The sequence below is a fragment of the Ceratotherium simum genome, chromosome 10 (genome assembly GCF_057802395.1).
Source record: "Ceratotherium simum simum isolate JZ-2026a chromosome 10, ASM5780239v1, whole genome shotgun sequence".
Lineage (NCBI taxonomy): Eukaryota > Metazoa > Chordata > Mammalia > Perissodactyla > Rhinocerotidae > Ceratotherium > Ceratotherium simum.
In genome coordinates, this window is record NC_141909.1 from 75,748,152 (window position 1) to 75,767,876 (window position 19,725).

At 38.6% G+C, this 19,725-nt stretch overlaps 1 protein-coding gene across 3 annotated transcripts in view; it reads left to right on the plus strand.

Annotated features, from left to right (window-relative positions):
• The window catches only part of FLT3 (fms related receptor tyrosine kinase 3), an 83,244-nt gene extending 70,741 nt beyond the window's left edge, over positions 1-12,503 (plus strand). For all 3 annotated transcript variants that reach the window (XM_004435287.3, XM_087436247.1, XM_087436248.1), the window contains 5 exons: positions 975-1,097; positions 3,451-3,562; positions 5,231-5,330; positions 5,807-5,912; positions 11,951-12,503. In XM_004435287.3, coding sequence (XP_004435344.2) covers positions 975-1,097; positions 3,451-3,562; positions 5,231-5,330; positions 5,807-5,912; positions 11,951-12,073 — 564 coding nt within the window. In that variant the 3' untranslated portion in view covers positions 12,074-12,503. The remainder of the gene's footprint in view (positions 1-974; positions 1,098-3,450; positions 3,563-5,230; positions 5,331-5,806; positions 5,913-11,950) is intronic.
• The last annotated feature ends 7,222 nt before the right edge of the window (positions 12,504-19,725 follow it).

The window sequence follows — 19,725 nt, forward strand, 5'->3', positions numbered from 1 at the left end:
CCGGAGCAGTAGGAAGAAAACAGGGGTGAGTGGTGGGCAGAATTCACAGAAGGAGGGACCTGAAGGAGGAGGAGCTGCAAACAGTACCGGATACCGTGGAGCGGTCAAATCAAATCTCTACTGGACTGGTGTCGTGCAGGTCTTCTCCGGGCTTAGCCAGAGCAGCTTGGGCAGATGAGTGGGAGGTGGAAGGCAGGTTGCAGGGACCCAGAAGTAAAGTGGATGAAATGTAAATGGAGCTTGCAAGTGACAACACTCTCAGAAAACTGGGTAGGGAGGGAGGAGAGCTAGAGGGGTTTTAGTCTTTGTGGTTTTGGCTTTTATTTTTTCAAGAATGAACAGAGGCCTTTGGACCTTTGCTACTAGTGCTCTGTTCCTTTTAAAATTTTCCTTCATAGAGTTAATTTTCTTGCCCGACCGCTCAGATTAATGTCATGTCATCTCTCAATTCCAAGGGTTCCTTCGAATTCTACTTTAGTCAACCTTCCCAAATTTATTTTATTTTTTTCTGAATATTTTCTTTGATATTACTCCATTTTATTGCTAAAGCTATTTTCCAGTCACGAACGAGATTGTTTTCTACACCCCATTATAACAGTCCTGGAAGAAGTCCTCTGAAAATCCCTTTGAGAGCTCAGCTGAGGGCCCTGTTGCTCATCTCTTATTTATAACAAGAGACAACATCCAGCTAGGTTTGAGCTCCTTTCTAAGAACCCGTTCCCTTTGGCCTCTGGAATGTTCCATAAGCAGCACAAGTGACTGTAGCCACAGTAGCTGAAGAATGGGGTCACCCGTGTTCACTCAGTTTGTTATACATCATGATGACTGTTCATAGCCGGGTATAGATAAGACACCTTCAAGAACTATACATTTCTGGCATCTGTAACTCTTACTGAACTTGAAACTACAAGAAAGATTGCACTCTGTGATAACATACATCATAGTAAATAACACTCCAATTTCATTCTTTCTAGTGTGTTCACAGAGACCTGGCAGCCAGGAATGTGCTTGTGACTCACGGGAAGGTGGTGAAGATATGTGATTTTGGATTGGCTCGAGATATTATGAGTGACTCCAACTATGTTATCAGGGGCAATGTGAGGCTGCTATTTCTTACATATTTTTATACTGCTATTTTCTGTTCTGTCATTGTGACGGTAAACATCTGTACTCACAGTCGTACATTTTTGATTTATGGTAACATCAAAAAACTCCCTCACAGCAGTTTGCTTTTTTATGCTTAAAAGGTTTTTCTGCAGCTTCAAGGAATATTCCATCTGTAATAAAAGCTGAGCAAAATAGCATCTCATCTATCCTTGGGCTAGTCAGAATAGAGCAATTGGGGGCTTTTGAGTACAATCCACACTCTGAAAAAAAAAACCCATTACTTGCTTTTATTTCAGTTCCCTTAGCTATAAAGTGACTATTGAGTTATGTTTCCAATTATGAGAATAGGTAATAGTTGTAGTAGCCAGCTGTGGTGGTCTAGTGGTTAAGATTTGGCGCTCTCACTGCCATGGTCCTGGTTCATTTCCCGGCCACGGAACCACACCACCCATCTGTCATTTGTCATACTGTGGCAGCTGTGTGGTGCTGTGATGCTGAAAGCTATGCCACTAGTATTTCAAATACCAGCAGGGTCACCCATGGTGGATGGGTTTCAATGGAGCTTCCAGACTAAGACAGACTAGGGAGACAGACCTGGCCACCCACTTCTGAAAAAACTGACCATGAAGACCCTATGAACAGTAGCAGAGCATTGTCTGATATAGCGCCGGAAAGTGAGGGGATGGAGTAAAAAGACCAGGCAGGGCCCCACTCTGCTGTCCACAGGGTCACTAGGAGTCAGAATCGACTCAACAGCACTAACAACAATAGTTATAATAAAGCATTTTTAAAAATACAACTTAAAAAATTAAATATTACATATAAGTTTTTAAAAGGTACAATATTTAAATTAAATATTAGTTAATGAATATTTGTCATCCTATTAGTTACACAAGGAAACCTAAGACATGACTTAATCGATTTGTTAAAAAAAAACTAAGGGCAGATGTATTTACAAGGGAACTATTAGAGATACTAGATAACAAAATTGTGTGGATGAAAGAATATGGTTTTAAGAATTACAGCACCTAGATTTAAACCCTTATTCTTCTTTTTGGCTGTTCATTTTTGGGATTTCTCTCTGCTTTATTGTCCCTACTTGTGAAATAATAACAATAAATGCTGATGCAGTGCTTATGGTATGCTAAGCACTATTCTAAGTGCTTTACGTATATTAACTCATTTAGTCCTCAGTATACCCATTTGTGGGTGAGGAAGCTGACTGAGGCACAGAAACATAACTTGCCCATGGTGACACAGCACATGGATTAGAACATGAATGGTCTGAGCCCCAAGTTTGTGCATAACCACTATGATACAGTGTTTCCCATCAGAATTATATACTTACCTCATAGCGTTGCTGTGAGAATAAACCATTAAACCAACTTGGAAGCGCCCGTCCAGGGTAAATGTCCAATAAATGTTAAAAATCAAATTAAACTGTATTATGGGATACATAAACTACTAGAATCAAAGAATCATCTTAGCTGATTTTAGATCTGTGCCTCAGTCATTGTAGCTGAGGTCAGAAATATGATGAATGCTCATATATGGCTATGTACTTTCTCCCCTACTAGCTGGTGGTCTCTTAGGTGGGAAGGTGAATTCTATTTGGAACCATAATTAATTCCTTTAATTAATCAAATTAACCAGACCAACCTGCTTGATTCAATCAGCTCATCAGTTTGTATAGGATTTAAAATAAAGTTTCTTTCTTGAGCTTTGATTTTACTTGGGAGATTAAACATGCCATGTGAAGGACTCCTCAACCCATGAAAGAGAAACTACTACAAAATGCTCTGCCCCACAACCTATCTGTCCCTGTGTCTTGATTCTAACCTGAGGCTGTACTAATTCAAAACCCCCCTTTCATGCTACTGGAAATTATTGAAGCCACAGATGCCAGCCTGGTATCATTTCTGAAAGTGATGACATATGCTCCCCTCACCACATTCTTGTGGATGGCATTTACACCAAAGTTCTTCCAAGAAATGCTTTAACAAAATATTTCACTAATTCACTAGTATTCACTTACTTCTGGGCAACTGACTGGCTACTCCTTAATGGAAAGTGAGTATCTGTTGTTAAACTTATTAATTCCAAGCACAAGCTTTTGTTCAAGATGAGTTTTAAAGAAATATGGGTTGTTGTTTTTTAAGGCTACTATGTGAGAATGTTAATTTGAAAGTGAAAAACTTCCATTTGAGGAATATGATTTTCTCAAATAAGCATTAATAGTGGCCTTAGGAAGATAATAAATTTTATCATCTAGCTAACAAGAGAAAAGAAGTAATGTTGTACATGGAAAATACACCGTTTGATCTCCTCTTGGGTTTCACACAGGCCCGTTTGCCTGTCAAATGGATGGCTCCTGAAAGCTTATTTGAAGGGATCTACACTATTAAGAGTGATGTCTGGTCATACGGAATATTACTCTGGGAAATATTCTCACTTGGTAAGTTTGCTGCCCCCATCAATACATTCTGCTCCCTCTGCACCCCTACCCCCCTCTTCTACCCGCTAAGTCAGAGTGGGTGAAATGCTACCTCAAATGCTCCCAGAGCTCCCTAGTCTTACTTCTGTTGAGGCATGTGCCACTTTATTTATTTATTGAGATATAAATGACATGTAACATTATATTAGTTTCAGGTGTACAACATAATGATTCGATATTGCAAGATGATCAACACAATAAGTCTAGTTAACATCCATCACCACACATTGTTACAAAATTTGTTTTTCCTGTTAAGATTTACTCTCTTAGCAATTTTCAAATATACAATACAGTATTGTTGACTATAGTCATCATGCTGTACATTACATCCTCATGACTTATTTATTTTATAACTGGAAGTTTGTTCCTTTTGACCCCCTTCACTCATTTCAGCCACCCCTCACCTCCTGCCTCTGGCAACCACCAATCTGTTCTCTGTATCTATGAGCTTGGGTTTTTTATTTTATTTTTAGATTCCACATATAAGTGAGATCACACAGTATTTGTCTTTCTCTGTCTGAGTTATTTAACTTAGCATAATGCCCTCAAGTTCTATCCATGTTGTTGCAAATGGCAAAATTTCATTCTTTTATATGGCTAAATAATATTCTATTTTATATATATATACATATATACATATGCTTTTTGATGCATTTGTAAATAGGATTGTTTTTTTAATTTCTCTTTCCAATAGTTTGTTATTAGTGTATAGAAATGCAACAGATTTTTGTATATTGATTTTGTATCCTACAACTTTACTGAATTCATTTATTAGTTCTAATAGTTTTGTGGGTGGAGTCATAGGGTTTTCTATATATAATATCATGTCATCTGCAAATAGTGACAGTGTTACTTCTTCCTTTCCAATCTGGATGCTTTTTAATTTCTTTTTCTTGCCCAATTGCTCTGGCTAGGACTTCTAAGACTACGTTGAATAAAAGTGGTGTGGTGATAGTGGGCATCTTTGTCTTGTCCTTGATCTTTAAGGAAAAGACAGGAAAAGCTTTTAGCTTTTCACTATTGAGTAGGATATTAGCTGTGGGCTTGTCATATATGGCCTTTATTATGTTGAGGTACATTCCCTCTATACCCACTTTGTTGGAAGTTAGTATCATAAATGGATGTTGAATTTTGTGAAATGCTTTTTCCACATCTATTGAGATGATCGTGTGATTTTTATCCTTCATTTTGTTAATGTGGTGCATCACATTGATTTGTGGATGCTGAACCATCCTTGCATCCCTGGAATAAATCTCATATGATCATGCTGTATGATCCTTTTAATGTATTGTTGAATTTGGATTCCTAATATTTTGTTGAGGACTTTTGCATCTATGTTCATCAGGCGTATTGGCCCATAATTTTCTTTTATTGTGGTGTCCTTGTCTGGTTTTGGTATCAGAGTAATGCTGGGTACTATATGTTTTATTTGCTGTAGTCTATAGGTCTGTCTTCCCCACTGACCTATAACCTGCTTGAGAGCAGGAACCATGACTTTTCCCAGTTGCAGCCCTAGCACCAAGCAGTGTCTGGCCCCTGGGAGCTCTCAGTACATGTTTGTAAATTGAATAAATAAATAAACAAATGAAGAATGAATGAATGGTTATACTTCTCTAACATTTTTCTCAGGTGTCAATCCTTACCCTGGTATTCCAGTTGATGCTAACTTCTATAAACTCATTCAGAGTGGATTTAAGATGGATCAGCCATTTTATGCTACAGAAGAAATGTAAGTTCAAATCAGACTGTAAATTGGCTGAAATCAGAAATTTACAATCTGTCTAGTTCCAAATGCACAACAAAAAAAGTAAAAACTCCTTAATATGATTTCTCTTAAAAAAAGAAAAGAAAAGAAAACTCTTCCTTTTTTGGGGGGAGGATTTCTGAACAAAACTGAACCTTTCCTGCCCTAAGAGGCTCTTACTTCTGCCTTTCAAATCCTTTGCTTGAAGGATCCATGAGGGTGATAAGACTCCACCTCCTAAATTCTGGTCCACATCGTGTTTCTTTAAATGCATTTCTGTCCAGCATCTAATTTGTCCTTTCTAATATGAGTTCAAAATCTAGTTGAGTACTTGCCACAAAACAAACATGCCGTAGATGAGTAGCTCCACAGCAATAAATGGTGCTTTATTATGTGGAAAATGATCCATTTTGCTTCACTCAGATTTCCTCATCTTGCTCCTTGTTCTGATGCTTTTACAGATACTTTATAATGCAATCCTGCTGGGCTTTTGACTCAAGGAAACGGCCGTCCTTCCCTAATCTGACTTCATTTTTAGAGTGTCAGCTGGCAGATGCAGAAGAAGCGGTATGTAGCTGCAGAGTGCTTTGTAAAGCATTGCTATAAAGGAAAGCAATTACGCAGAACACTTGTTGCTGATTTCTTAAGAACTGAAGATCCCAAGTTGTCTTTCTCACCACAATTTGTCTTAGTTGCCCTTTAAAAGTTGCATGGGTTAGATATATTTATTTATAAGTGTTTTTAGGGAAAAAAAGCTTTTCCTGAAGATTTCAGCCAACTGATTACGAAATTAAATGCTTTTAAGTGTCCAATGAAGAGGACTAGACAACTAAATAAAACTTAATCCCTGACCTCCAGAAGCCACTGACTTTTCCTAATTCAACATGAAGCTTTAGTATAGAATAATCACACAACTCAGTCATGTGATATAGTAGAGTGGAAAGAGCATTGACATGGAGCCATGAGAGTCTAAAACCAGCTCAGCTGCTCTACCTCCTAATAGCTGTGTCAATTATGGCAGGTCACTTAACTTTTCTGGGCCTCAGTTTTCCCACCTGTAAAATAGGTTGCTAAACTTGAGTGTTGGGAACTTGGAATTACTTTGCTGACTCTTCCCTCATGAACACCACCTGGTGTCATGAAAGGAGCCATCCCTAGATAAAGTGGAGAAGGATGGGACCTTGAACTCCCAGTACCTAGATTCAAATCTCGGCTCCATCATTTGCTTCTTATGTGACTTGATTAAGTCACTTAATCTTTTTTGGGGTCTCAGTTTCCTTATCTGAAATATGGGATTAATAAATCTTACTTCATGGAGTTATGAGGAGTAAATAAGATGATGTATGTGAAAAGACCTAGCACATACTGGGCACTTAGTGGTTACTCAATAAATGTTAGTTAAATATGAATCTGATTCTTTAAATGGATTGTCTGTCCTCTTTTCTAAATTATTAAGAGTCCATTTTCAATTCTGTATTCTCTCCAGAGACCTGCATAGATGGTGTGTGTCCTCTCCTCCTGTTATGGTTTTTTTTTAAATCACATATGGAAACTAAGTTATTGTCAGCGAGTTGGGTCAAAAAGGTTGAGGGAGATGACAAGCCCCCAAGAGACTTATAGGCTATTGGGCTGATGACCTGTAAACAGTTAATGACACTATAAGATAAACTGAAAGAAGAGTTGTAGAAAGAAACAAGAAATGAACTGTTGGAGTAAAGAAAAAGGATTGAGTAATTTTTACTTGAGGGGCAGTTGTGTGTCGATTCACAGAGGGGTTGTTTGAGCTACGCTGTGGAGAATGAGTAGTATTTTGGATGTTGGGGGAAGGGGGCTTAGTAGGGTGTTCCAGGCTGAATGAGTAAGATAAATAAAGGTTCAAAGTTGAGAACGTTGCCTGGAAGATAAATGGTGTGGCTAAAATATAGGGTGAGTGGGGTAATATGGAAGAAAACAACACCATGAAGGTGGTGCTGCCTAAGAACACTTGGCTTTGTTCAGGACCACCTTGGGGTTGGTATTTGGTTCTCCTTTCATGTCTCTTTACCTACAGGATGTCCAAATCCCCTTCCTTCTGCTCAGGGGGCCTTAGAGGTATCAGGAATTGTTGAATGGCAAGCTCTCAGTGGATGATGATTCAGCTCAGGGTATCCATGCTCAAGGACAGTTCTCCAGCTTTTCCCCCATCTCTCCCACTCCGCCCCTGCCCCTATGTGACTGAAGGCTCTTTCCCCTTTTGGTATCAGAGCCACAGGTAGCAAGCTGTAGCTTCTTTAGTTAAGTTAGAGAATGGCGCCCCCTCTGGGCGGGATGAATACACCAAGAGGAACGCCTACCTCCTGTCGGGTGCAGTGGGCTCCAATCTAGAAGCCTGGGGAGTAGAGCATAGGTTGGATCCCACTTGCCTGCTTTGGCTGGGCTCATTTGAGCAAGACATAATCTACACAACCATACCAAGCAGCTCTGCCCATGATAAGCAAACCTCATTCCTCCTCTGGTGCCACTCCATGTTTTCTCCTCACATCTCCTAAGCACAGTCATATCCAGTCTCTTGGATGGGAAAACAGGCCTTGCCAGCATGTCTGGGGTTATCTTTCCTAGTATGTATGTGAATGGTTTTTGTAGCATCTCTGTTTCTGCTTCATCATGGACTAGGGAAGGAAAATGGCCCTCGGAGAACAAGAACAAGGGAAACACGTAGAGAAAACACAGGCTAATACTTTTAGATATACCCCAACCTCAATGGTATGGAGTTAGATCAGGGAGATTATTGAATAACATGCTAAAACACTATTTAGACAATGGCGAACCAATGAAGATTTTTAGAATGGACAAACTTGCTTCAATATTTGACTTAAAGACCCAGAGCGAATATTCTTTCCTCTCCAAAGAGTCCCCTAACTCCCTTAGTGACACTTCAGTCTCCTTCTTCTGAATCCCATAATACTTTATATTTAACTCTATGTGAGACTCAAATCATGTTATATGATAATTTTGCATTATGGGTCTGTCTTTCTCATCACTAGACTTGATTCATGAGGGCAAGGATGATACACTGCTCATCTTATATCACCTGGCATAGTCCCATAGACAGGGGGCAATAACTGGTTATTAAATAAATGCATGAATGTCGGCATGAAACTAGGTTAGAGACCACAGCTGTCTTGTTCACCGTTATATACCCAGCTGCTAGCATAATGCTTTGCATATGAAAGAAGCTAAGCAAATATTTCTGGAAGGAAGGAACGGAAGGAAGCATAAAAGTAAGTTTGGGAAAGCAAAGGCAAAAGTTGAAAATTAAGGACATCAGTTAAGAGGTGACTACAGCAATAGAGAGCAGCAAAGATGAGGGGGTGAACTAGGCGGTGGCAGTGGGGATGATGGAAGGAAGGGACACCCACGCCTCCTGTTTCAAGAAAGGGGCCTGAACTCACATCATCTCTCCTCTCATATCAGCCCCCATAAATTACGGTAAGTATATATAGTTTTAAAAAGAAGTGAGGCCATAATTGTCTTTGAAAGCAAGAAAGAGCTCTTTGTGGACCAGAAACTGTGGAAAATCCCTGAGACAATGACAGCAGTTAAGATTGGACTGAAGAGGGAAAACCCACAACAGAGGATGCTTTGAAAAAACAAGGGAAAGTGCTTTCATAAAAGGGGAGGAAGAGGTCTAGTGAGATTCTGCAGAAGTTCTGCAGTGGGGGCAGCCACCCTGTTAAATAAACATAAGAATAATATGGGTGTTAAAAAGGTAAGTATAACCACTGGTAGAATAGAGAGAGAGAGATATATGACCTCAGGTTTAGTATAGAAGAAAAAAAGGACCACAGAAAACATGATCAATCCAACAAAATGGGGAAGAGAGAAACAAAGAGAATTCATGGAAATAGAAAACACAAAATGGCAAGAATTAGTAAACCCACTTAAGAAAGAGAATTTCAAAATAAAATTGTTATCATACAGGCCACATCCACTAACCTCGATGCAGTGAAATGAGAAATCACCAATAGCAGCCAGAAAAGCCCCCAAAGTCGTATATCTGAAATTAAAAATCATGCTTCTTACAGAAGTCTTAGTTAAGATGAAGGAGGAGGAGGAAGAGGAGGGAAAAGAAATTAAAATGGACACTGCTTATTAAAACCTGTGGGAGTTGGCCAAATATATAACTCTAAATTCGTTTGTTAGGAAAAAAAAAGAGAATGAAAATAGGTGACTAAGCTTTCAACTCAAGAAGCAAAGAAAAAACAAAAGCAATGAAGAAAAGGGAAAAGGGAGAGAAGGAAGAGAATGAACAAAGCAGAAGGAAGGAATTAATAGAGACAACAGCAGAATTCATTAAACTGAGGACAGCAGCAAAAATAAAATAATAGTGATGATCAGGAAAACCAGAAGTTGTTTTTTGAGCAAATAATACTAATAATGTAATAGCTAACATTTTCTGAGTGTTTATCAAGCACTCTACCACTGTATTACCAATAATAACTCCTTTAATCCTCGCATCAATCTCACGAAGTAGGTTCTATTATAATCTCTTTTGCAGGTTAGTAAATTGACATACAGAGAGATTAAGTAATTTGCCCAAGGTAACACAGTAAGTTTCAGACTTAGGATTTGAATACAGCAGTCTGGCTCTAGTCTACATTGTATATTAATACTGTATGTTAACAAAGTACTATACAAATATGCCACTGAAGCATACTGACTGAAGAGAACAGTGAAGAAAAAAAGAGAAAAAACAAACAACATTCGGAACGAAAAGGAGAATGTAACTAAGAATAGAAAAAGCATTTTAATAAGTATAAGAAAATCTTACATACCTCTCTATATTGATACATTTGAAAACCTAAGGGTTCAAACTTTTGTAAGAAGAATGTACTCATGTATTACTTATGCAATTAAAAAATTCATTTAAAAATCACCTACAGAAATGGAAAGGATGACATTAAAAGAAGTGATGTATCAGAACTAGACCCAGTAACCAATTGGCTATGGCAGTAGAGAGAGCTTGGGATGGTTCTAAAACTTTTACAATGTGGGACTGGATGAATGGTAGCGTGTTAAGTGAAATTGTAAATACGGGAAGAAGAGAAGGTTTGGAGGTCAAAGAGAATGAATTTAGGTGTGGAGATGTTGCATTTGAAGTGTTATTGGTATTTATGTCACAGGCTTTATTAGATGGTTAGAAATTCACTGTGAGAGATGTACATTTGGATTCAACCAGTCCAACACATCGTAACCAACTGCTGTGTCCACTTCACAAAAAAGATGTGTTGTTACTGTCCATTCTTAAGGTACTGTCATTATGCAGACCGGGTTCAAAAGGATATGTATTTTTCGTTTTCTAGAAAGAAAAATTAAGAATAGGGGACAGTCCAGTCAGTTAACACTATAACTGATTGTCAAAAACTAACAAAAAGAAATAAACAGTAGCAAGGGGTGGGGGAAGGGAGGGAGTCTGTCAAACAAAGAAGGCATGATCCCTATGTCACAAAGAGTCCTTATAAATAACAAGAAAAACATGTATAGCCCAATATAAAAGGGCAAAAGAGATGAGCAGGCTATTCACAATGAAATGCAAATGGCCATTGAATATAGAAAAAGATGCTCAACTTTGCTTATCATGAAACATATGCAGGTAAGGAGGTAATAAAACATTTGGCTTGACAAGGGGCTAGAGATGTGAAAGACTGTTAATACCCACTGTCAGTGAGGCTCTGGAGAAAATAGTGTTCCCAGACACAGGTGATAGGAGTAAAAGTAAGTAAACTTTTCTGCAGGGCAGCCTGGTGACATGTATCACAATTCAAATAGGCATCCCCTTTGAACCAGCAATTCCACTGCCCTCATTTATCCCAAAGACAGGCAAGGTCACGAGTGCATTTTTCAGTTTATATTATATAACCAATCCATCAAAAGGTTAATTATGGTACATCACTACTATGGAACCCTAGGCTGCCATTAAAAAGATATGTACTCATGTTTAGTGAATAATGAAAATATGTAACATATGAACAACATAATAACAATATATTAGTAATTCACAATAAGGTTCTTAAACAGAATTTACAGTCTGAGCCTACTGACAGAAAATTGTGTGTACATGTGTACATAGCAAGCTATCCATAATGGTGGGTTCCTCTGATGATTTTAGCTTTTTTCTGTATATCTTTCTATATTGCTTAATCATCTATATCAATGTGTCTTAAATTTGTAATCAGAAAATAAAAAGTAAAGCTGTTTTCATTTTGGAAAAAAATTAAAAAGTCACTAAACTCCCAAGTGAAAACTCAAAAATCAGTCTCTTGTATTAATTGCATAATGAACAGATCTCTTTTTGTGGCCTTTCTCTTTTATGGTTTTTCTGCATGGCTTTAGAATTTCTAGATTGAGATTTTATATCTAAGGGTAGAAACAATAATGAAATAAAATATTTGACTATGACTTGATTTCTCCATTAATAAAAGGACCAAAATTGCTCTGTCAATTAATATGTAGAATATCTTCTAAGACCTGTGGGTAGTGAAAGTTGGTAACAATTTGCAATATAGGCAGATGACATGTAAGTCTTAATCAGATGGTGATCAATGTTCTGTCTCTTTCTGTATCAGATGTATCAGAACATGGATGGTCGTGTTTTGGAACATCCTTCTGTCTATCAAAACAGGCGACCTTACAGCAGAGAGGTGGACTCAGGGCTGCCCTCTCCACAGGCTCACGGTGAAGATTCATAGAGAAACCATTTAGTCTTAAGGACTTCATCCCCCCTGCCTTCCTTAAACAGGCTGTAGATTACCAAAACAAGATTAATTTCATCACTAAAAGAAAATATATTCTCAACTGCTGCTTTGCTGGACTTTTCTCTAGAAGCTCTCTGTATTTACTCTTGTTTTCAAAGGAACTTTTGTAAAATCGAATCATCCTTTGCACAAGGCAGGAAGAGCTGATAATTAACTTTATTGGAGCACCACCTACATCCAAAGACCTTCTCAGACTGGCTTGAGTGAAAATTGTGTACCTGAAGGATAGTATATTCTTGTAAATATATAAAACAAAAGCATTTTGCTAAGGAGAAGCTAATATGATTTTTTTAAATCTATGTTTTAAAATAATATGTAACTTTTTCAGCTATTTAGTGATATATTTTATGAATGGAAATAAAATTTCTACTATAGAAATATTGGTTATTGAATTGTTTACATGGTATATTTAGGGAAAGACTTAACTGGAGTTTGTGAACCTAGTGGAATTGTGTTCAGTGTTTCATTTGTGCCTGTGTGTTTTTTTCCTCCTGAGAAGGCCCATTCTTTCATCAGATTCTTAAAAGGATCCATGACCCCTGTCCCCCAGACTAGGTGAAGAACAGCCGATTTTGGGCATCTGTTCTCTTCTCTGCAGCAACTCCTTTGATTTAGTCTCTTTTGTCCTTGAAGCTTAGCACCCTCCATCCCACAGGCTTATAAACTTGGATTTCTCCTCGTCCCCTTACATGCTGGGTTAGTTCTTGGTGAAGAACTTGGTGAAGTTGTCCCCTTTTCTTTCTTTTTCTCATCCTCTCTGCTAGTATAGTGGTTATAGATAAGAGCTCCCAAACCAGTCTCATCTGGAATGGAATTCTCTTTCCACCACCTCTTAGCTATGTGACATTGAGCAAATAACTCAACTTCTCTAAGCCTCAGTTTCTTCTTCTAGAAAATGGGATAATAACGGCATCTATCTTATAGGGTTGTTGTAAGAATTCAATGATTTACATATATAATATATGTGTGTTATAAATATATATATATAATTGAACAAAGAATCCTAAAATTTATGTGGAACAACAAAAGACCTCGAATAGCAAAGGCAATCCTGAGAAAAAAGAACAAAGCTGGAGGCATCACAATCCCTGACTTCAAAACATACTGCAAAGCTACAGTAATCAAAACAGCATGGTACTGGCACAAAAACAGACACACAGATCAATGGAACAGAAATGAAAGCCCAGAAATAAAACCACATATCTATGGACAGCTAATCTTTGACAAAGGAGCCGAGAACATATGGTGGAGAAAGGAAAGTCTCTTCAATAAATGGTGTTGGGAAAACTGGACAGCCACATGCAAAAGAATGAAAGTAGACCATTATCTTACACCATACACAAAAATTAACTCAACATGGATTAAAGACTTGAAGGTAAGACCTGAAACCATAAAACTCCTAGAAGAAAATATAGACAGTACACTCTTTGACATCAGTCTTGGCAGCATCTTTTCGAATACCATGTCTACTCAGACATGGCAAACAAAAGAAAAAATAAACAAATGGGACTACATCAAACTAAAGAGCTTCTGGAAGGCAAAGGAAACCATGAACGAAACGAAAAGACAACCCACCAACTGGGAGAAAATATTTGCAAACCATATATCCCACAAGGGGTTAATCTCCAGAGTATATAAAGAACACATACAACTCAACAACAAAAAACCAAACAACCGGATCAAAAAATGGGCAGAGGACATGAACAGACACTTCTCCAAAGAAGATACACAGATGGCCAACAGGCACATGAAAAGATGTTCAACATCACTATTCATCAGAGAAATGTAAATCAAAACTACAATGAGATATCACCTCACACCAGTCAGAATGATTATAATTACGAAGACAAAAAATAACAAACGTCGGAGAGGCTGTGGAGAAAAGGGAACCTGCATACACTGCCGGTGGGAATGCAAACTGGTACAGCCACTATGGAAGACAGTATGGAGATCTCTCAAAAAATTAAGAATAGAAATACCATATGATTTAGCTATCCCACTACTGGGTATTTACCCAAAGAACTTGAAATCAACGATTCAGAGACTTATGCACCCTTATGTTCATTGCAGCATTATTCACAGTAGCCAAGATGTGGAAGCAACCGAAGTGCCCATCAACTGATGAATGGGTAAAGAAGATGTGGTATATATACACAATGGAATACTACTCACCATAAAAAAAGACAAAATCATCCCATCTGCAACAACATGGATAGACTTTGAAGGTATTATATCAAGTGAAATAAGCCAGACAAAGACAAACACCACATGAGTTCACTCATATGTAGAAGATAAACAAACACATGGACAAAGAGAACAGATTAGTGGTCACCAGAGGGGAAGGGGGTTGGGGGCTGGGCGAAAGGGGTAAAGGGGCACATATATATGGTGACAGATAAAAAGTAGACTACTGGTGGTGAGCTTGATGCAGTCTATACAGAATACTGATAAATAATAATGTACACCTGAAATTTCACAATGTTATAAACCATTATGACCTCAATAAAATAAAATAAAATATCTATCTATCTATCTATATATATATATATACATATATTACATAAACATATAAATCACTTAGATCAATGCCTGGCCCATAAATATAACCTAATATTGTCATTCGTGCTTTCCTTTCTGGTTTTAATCCTTTGTTTTAGACCAGGCCACCATAAATCACTTAGATTACACCAATCCTGTCTTCATTTAACTCGTCTCCCAGTCTCTCCGCCATCCAAAGTTTTCTCTGAGCCACTGACAGATTTGTCTTCCTAAAGTGTTGATTTGCATATATCACTCCTCAGCTGGAGAGCTTTCAGTGGCTCCTGGTGTCTATCAGCTAAAGCCAAATTCTCTTCCCAGTACTCAGGGCCCACGACAGCCATGCTCCACTGCATTTCTCAGTATTAGTCTACATGACGCTGTCTCTCTAGCCAAAACCACCTACTCATGTTCGTTGGGTGTGTCTTGGGCATTCCTATCTCCAGTTTTTCTTTTCTTTACCCTCCTCCACCTGGGATGCCAACACCCTTCTCTCCCTGTTTAAGTCCTTGCTTTGTGACCAGACTTGAGCTCTGTCTTCTCCTTCATTCTTTCTCAACTCCACCAGCCAATAGTGATGGCTTCCTCCACTGAAATCTTGTACGGGCTTCTTATCTATACCATCTGACTGGCTCTTAACAGAGAGTCTACCTACCTCATGTTATCTTCTTAAGTAAACACCCTTTCTTTTTACTTGGAATTTAATAAGTTTGAAAGTAGATGGGATTTATGCTAAGTTGTGTGCCTAACTTATTTGTATACATAGACAGGACACAATAAGTATATGTATTCAATTATTTTTTACCTACTCAACTTAGAGCATAGAATATGCTTGCTGTTAAAAATTCAAATAATTTTGTCTTTTTACTTATAGTAATAAGTGAAATTTCCCCTCTATGCACTCAAATCCCAAAATGCTTCTTCAGGGGAACTACTGTTAAAGTTTCAGTTATTTTTTCCCCATCTTCTTGTTTAAATACATTTACATTGCTCAGACATATTTACACACACAAACACACACACAGGGTTCTTTGTTTTCGACATAAATGGAATTACACTAGCCATATTGTTAAACGTGCTTTTTGTTCTTCATAATGTGTCAGTATTTTCCCAACTTTTTGTGAGGCACTGGTTATGTGCTAAACATTTTGCTAAGAACTACATTTGCATCATCTCATTTAATCTTCATAACTACCTTCTGAAGTAGGTACTAAAATTATTCCAATTTTTGTCCTGAGGAAATTGAAACTTAGGTTAATAACTTGAGGTCTTCAAGCCCCTGTTAACGCTTACCTTGTGATCACTCTTGGGTTCTACTATTATTTTATTTATTGCATTTATTTATTGTTTCTTTTTAATTGTGGTAAAGAAACATATACCATAAAACTTACCATCTTAACCATTTTTAAGTATACAGTTCAGTAGTGTTAAGTATATTCACTTGGTTGTGAAACAGACCTCCAGACCTTTTTCATCTTGCAAATCTGAAACTCTATACCCACTAAACAATAACTCCCCTCTCCCACTCCCCCAAGCCCCTGGTAACCATCATTCTACTTTCCGTTTCTATGAATTTGACTACCTCATATAAGTGCAATCGTACAGCATTTGTCTTTTTGTGACTGGCTTACCTCATTTAGCATAATGTCCTCAAAGTTCATCCACGTTGTAGCATGTGACAGGATTTCCTTCCTTTTTAAGGCTGAATAATATTCCATGGTATGTATATAACACATTTTGTTTATTCATTTGTCTGTCGAAGATCCTGTTGTAGTGATCATGTGTGTCTTTGGCTGTCCAGGATCAATCCCCGTTGCATTCGGGAACAGCATCGTGATTTGTGGTGTTACTTCTCCCTATGGTATGCAGTGCAGTGGACTTCAGTCAGGGGACCTTGCCTTCCAGCCAAGGAGAGTCCTTGACTCAAGCTAGGCAGTAAACTTCCTCTCTTGTTCCGGAATTTATACCTTGGCTGGATTCAGGCAAGGATGAAAAAAGGAGTTAGAGGTGATTATTTATACAGTACCAGCCTCTGACGAGAGTGACAAGCAGTTCCCACTTCCTAGATCCCTGGAGCCGCTCTAGTCCCTCTTCTTGCCCAGCCTTGGTCTCCAGCCTTCCTGTGAGGCCTGTGAGCCACCCAGCATCCTTTCAGTAAATCCTCATGTGATGCAGTGAGCCCAAGGCTGCCTCTGTGACAGCCCGATAACCTTGGTGCACACACCTGCACTGACTCGCAGTCTCCTTGGCTGAATTGAATTTTATCTGCTTCACCTTTTCTAGGAAGTTCTCTCCATTTTGGTTAGCCAATAGTCTTCTTTCTAGCTTCGAGGGCTATGCTGATTTATCTTCATTTGTATATTCTTCTGTAATCTTGATAGGATTTGAGGAGGGAGTAGAGCAATTGGTAAGCCCTCTTTTTTTTTTTTGCTGAGGAAAATTTGCCCTGAGCTAACATCTGTGCCAGTCTTCTTCTATTTTGTATATGAGGTGCTGCTACAGCATGGCCACTGATAGATGAGTGGTGTAGGTCTGTGCTTGGGAACTGAACCCGGACCGCTGGAGCATGCCAAACTTAACCACTAGGCCACCAGGGCCGGCCCTTGGTAAGCCCTCTTGAACTCCTTGTCAAAACATGTTTGTTGGTGATCATAGGGAGAAAAATAAAAGTGAGTTAACATTTATTGGAATGTTCTCCATTTCCTTCTGCCAAAGTGGTTTTCGTCAGGACACAAGTACATTCTAAACATGACTTCACTGTGGATGGAGCCAAACGAGTGTGTTTATATGTGGACTCACCTACACAGCACACCCCTTGTTGTTACAGTATCAAAGGCACCAAAGAATTTGATTTCCTTGAAAATGAGTATTCTCTTGTTCATGAACTTTGTAAAAATTGTATCATACACTATGCAGACTTCCAGATCCTATTTTCTTAAAAAAAAAGTCAAGATTATCCTCCTAAGAGTCGCTCATGGTATTACATGGAGCTGAAGTTATTTCATTTCACCAGTGTAACGTACAATTACGACTATTTGTTTTCACACTGATGACATTTGAAGCTTTTTGGGTTGGATGGGGTAATTGGTTCACAGGAGTTCATTATATTATTGTATTGAGTAACATAACTTCTGCATATACCAAACACGGTATTTAAAAGGCAACATTCTCTGAGTTGGGATGGTGTTTAAAATCCACCTTGGGGAAAACGAAATTAGACCGTTAAACCCAGCTTTTACCACAGATTCGATTTTAGTTTGAGTCAAGTTGTGTCCTTGACATAACTACACATTTTTAACTCATGTAAGAACACAACTTACAAGCACTGATTTTAGGGAAGTGCGGCGGTTACTGCTCTGACAGCCCCTCCCACTGGGCCTTTGCAGTGATCTTGCCAGCAGGTGGTGCCCTAGGACCGCTGTGTTTCATGACTGCAGCCTGATGAGTACTACACCATGTCTCCGGAAGGGCAAATTTAAGAAACAAATGTAAAGAAAAGGTCAGTCAGTTGATTAGAAGGAAAAACAACCCTCTATGCAGATAACTTCATTTATTCACTGACTATGGTAATGATTGATTGTGCATTTTATGTGCATTATTTACACATTCCCAACCTTCACTCAGCAGCCTGATGTCAGATTCTTTTATAAGACCTGGTTTTTACCACTCTCTTCTCTACAATGCATTCATCTGCAAAAGAAATTGACTTTTGAACTTATTCTTCTTGGAGCACCTTCTGTGCTTAGTGTTGTCTGAGCCTGGACTGGCTCCCTATATTGAAAACGAAGAGTCTGTTTCCCAGAGATCTTTAGGTGTAAGAAAAACACCCAGGGGTGTTTGGCCTCCAGCAGGAAGATGTCCTGGGTGACCTCTTATCACAGTTCCAGCCCTTCCATTATCCACCTCCCTTTCTGTTCCTCCTTCCCCCCCCACTGCCACTTGTGTTTCTTCCTGATCTTCCTTCTCTCTCCTTAGCTCATCATGAAGGACTTTCTCCGTAACAGACTTATCTGAACTCCTCTGCCACTCCCACTGTCATTTTTGTCAAAAATAAATGACATATCAGTATTCACCTTTGTTTCTGTCTATGCCACAATTAACATCAGCAATAGAAAAAAAAAGGGAGGAGGAGTTATCTGAAAAAAACACATCTTTTTTGCTCCTAGGGGTCCAACATGTATTAAATTCCAAATTGTCTTAATGAGGCAGAAAGGGCTTTGATGAATTTTTTTATGGTAAAGTATACATGATGTAAAATGTACCATTTTGGCCATTTTTAAGTGTACAGCTTAGTGACAGTAAGTACAGTCACGTTGCTGTGCAGCCATCACCACCATCCATCTCTAGAACTTTTTCATCTTCTCAAACTGAAATGCTGTCTCATTCCACCCCCCCGCCCCACCTTCTGGCAACCACCATTCTACTTTCTGCTTCTATGAATTTGATTACTCTAGGAACTTTATATAAGTGGAATTATACAGTATTTGTCTTTTGTAAGTGGCTTATTTCCTCTAGCATAATGTCTTCAAGGTTCGCTTTGATGAACTCTTTATATTAACATTTATTGATAACATACGGTGTTCTAGAGCTGTGCTGAATGCTTCACATGGGTTGTCCCATTTAACAAATTGTGAGGTAGGAGCTTGTTCTGTGGCAGTTTAACAGACAGCGAGACCAAGGCTTAAGAAGGTTAAGTCACTTAGACACACGGAGGCACTAAGTGCAGGTGGCCTGGAACCCACTCCTGCTCGCCTCCCCACAGCCACACCCACCCCTGCGGCTACCTGGGCTCCTTCTGCCAGAGCTTCATCTCTCTTTGGCTCAGTCCTCAGCCAATGAAAGGGGTCTGGTAACAGCAAGAGTATATGAGTTCCAGCTCCCAATTTGCCTCAAATTAAAAATGTATATGTAGGAAAGCAATTTGTCTTTCTGGTATCTTATTGAGAAAATACTTCTGCATGAGCTCCATTCATGAAATGTTAACATCTGTAGTTGAAGGGAGCAGACGCATGAAATGTTTCAACTAAAAAAATGAAATAAAAATTTGT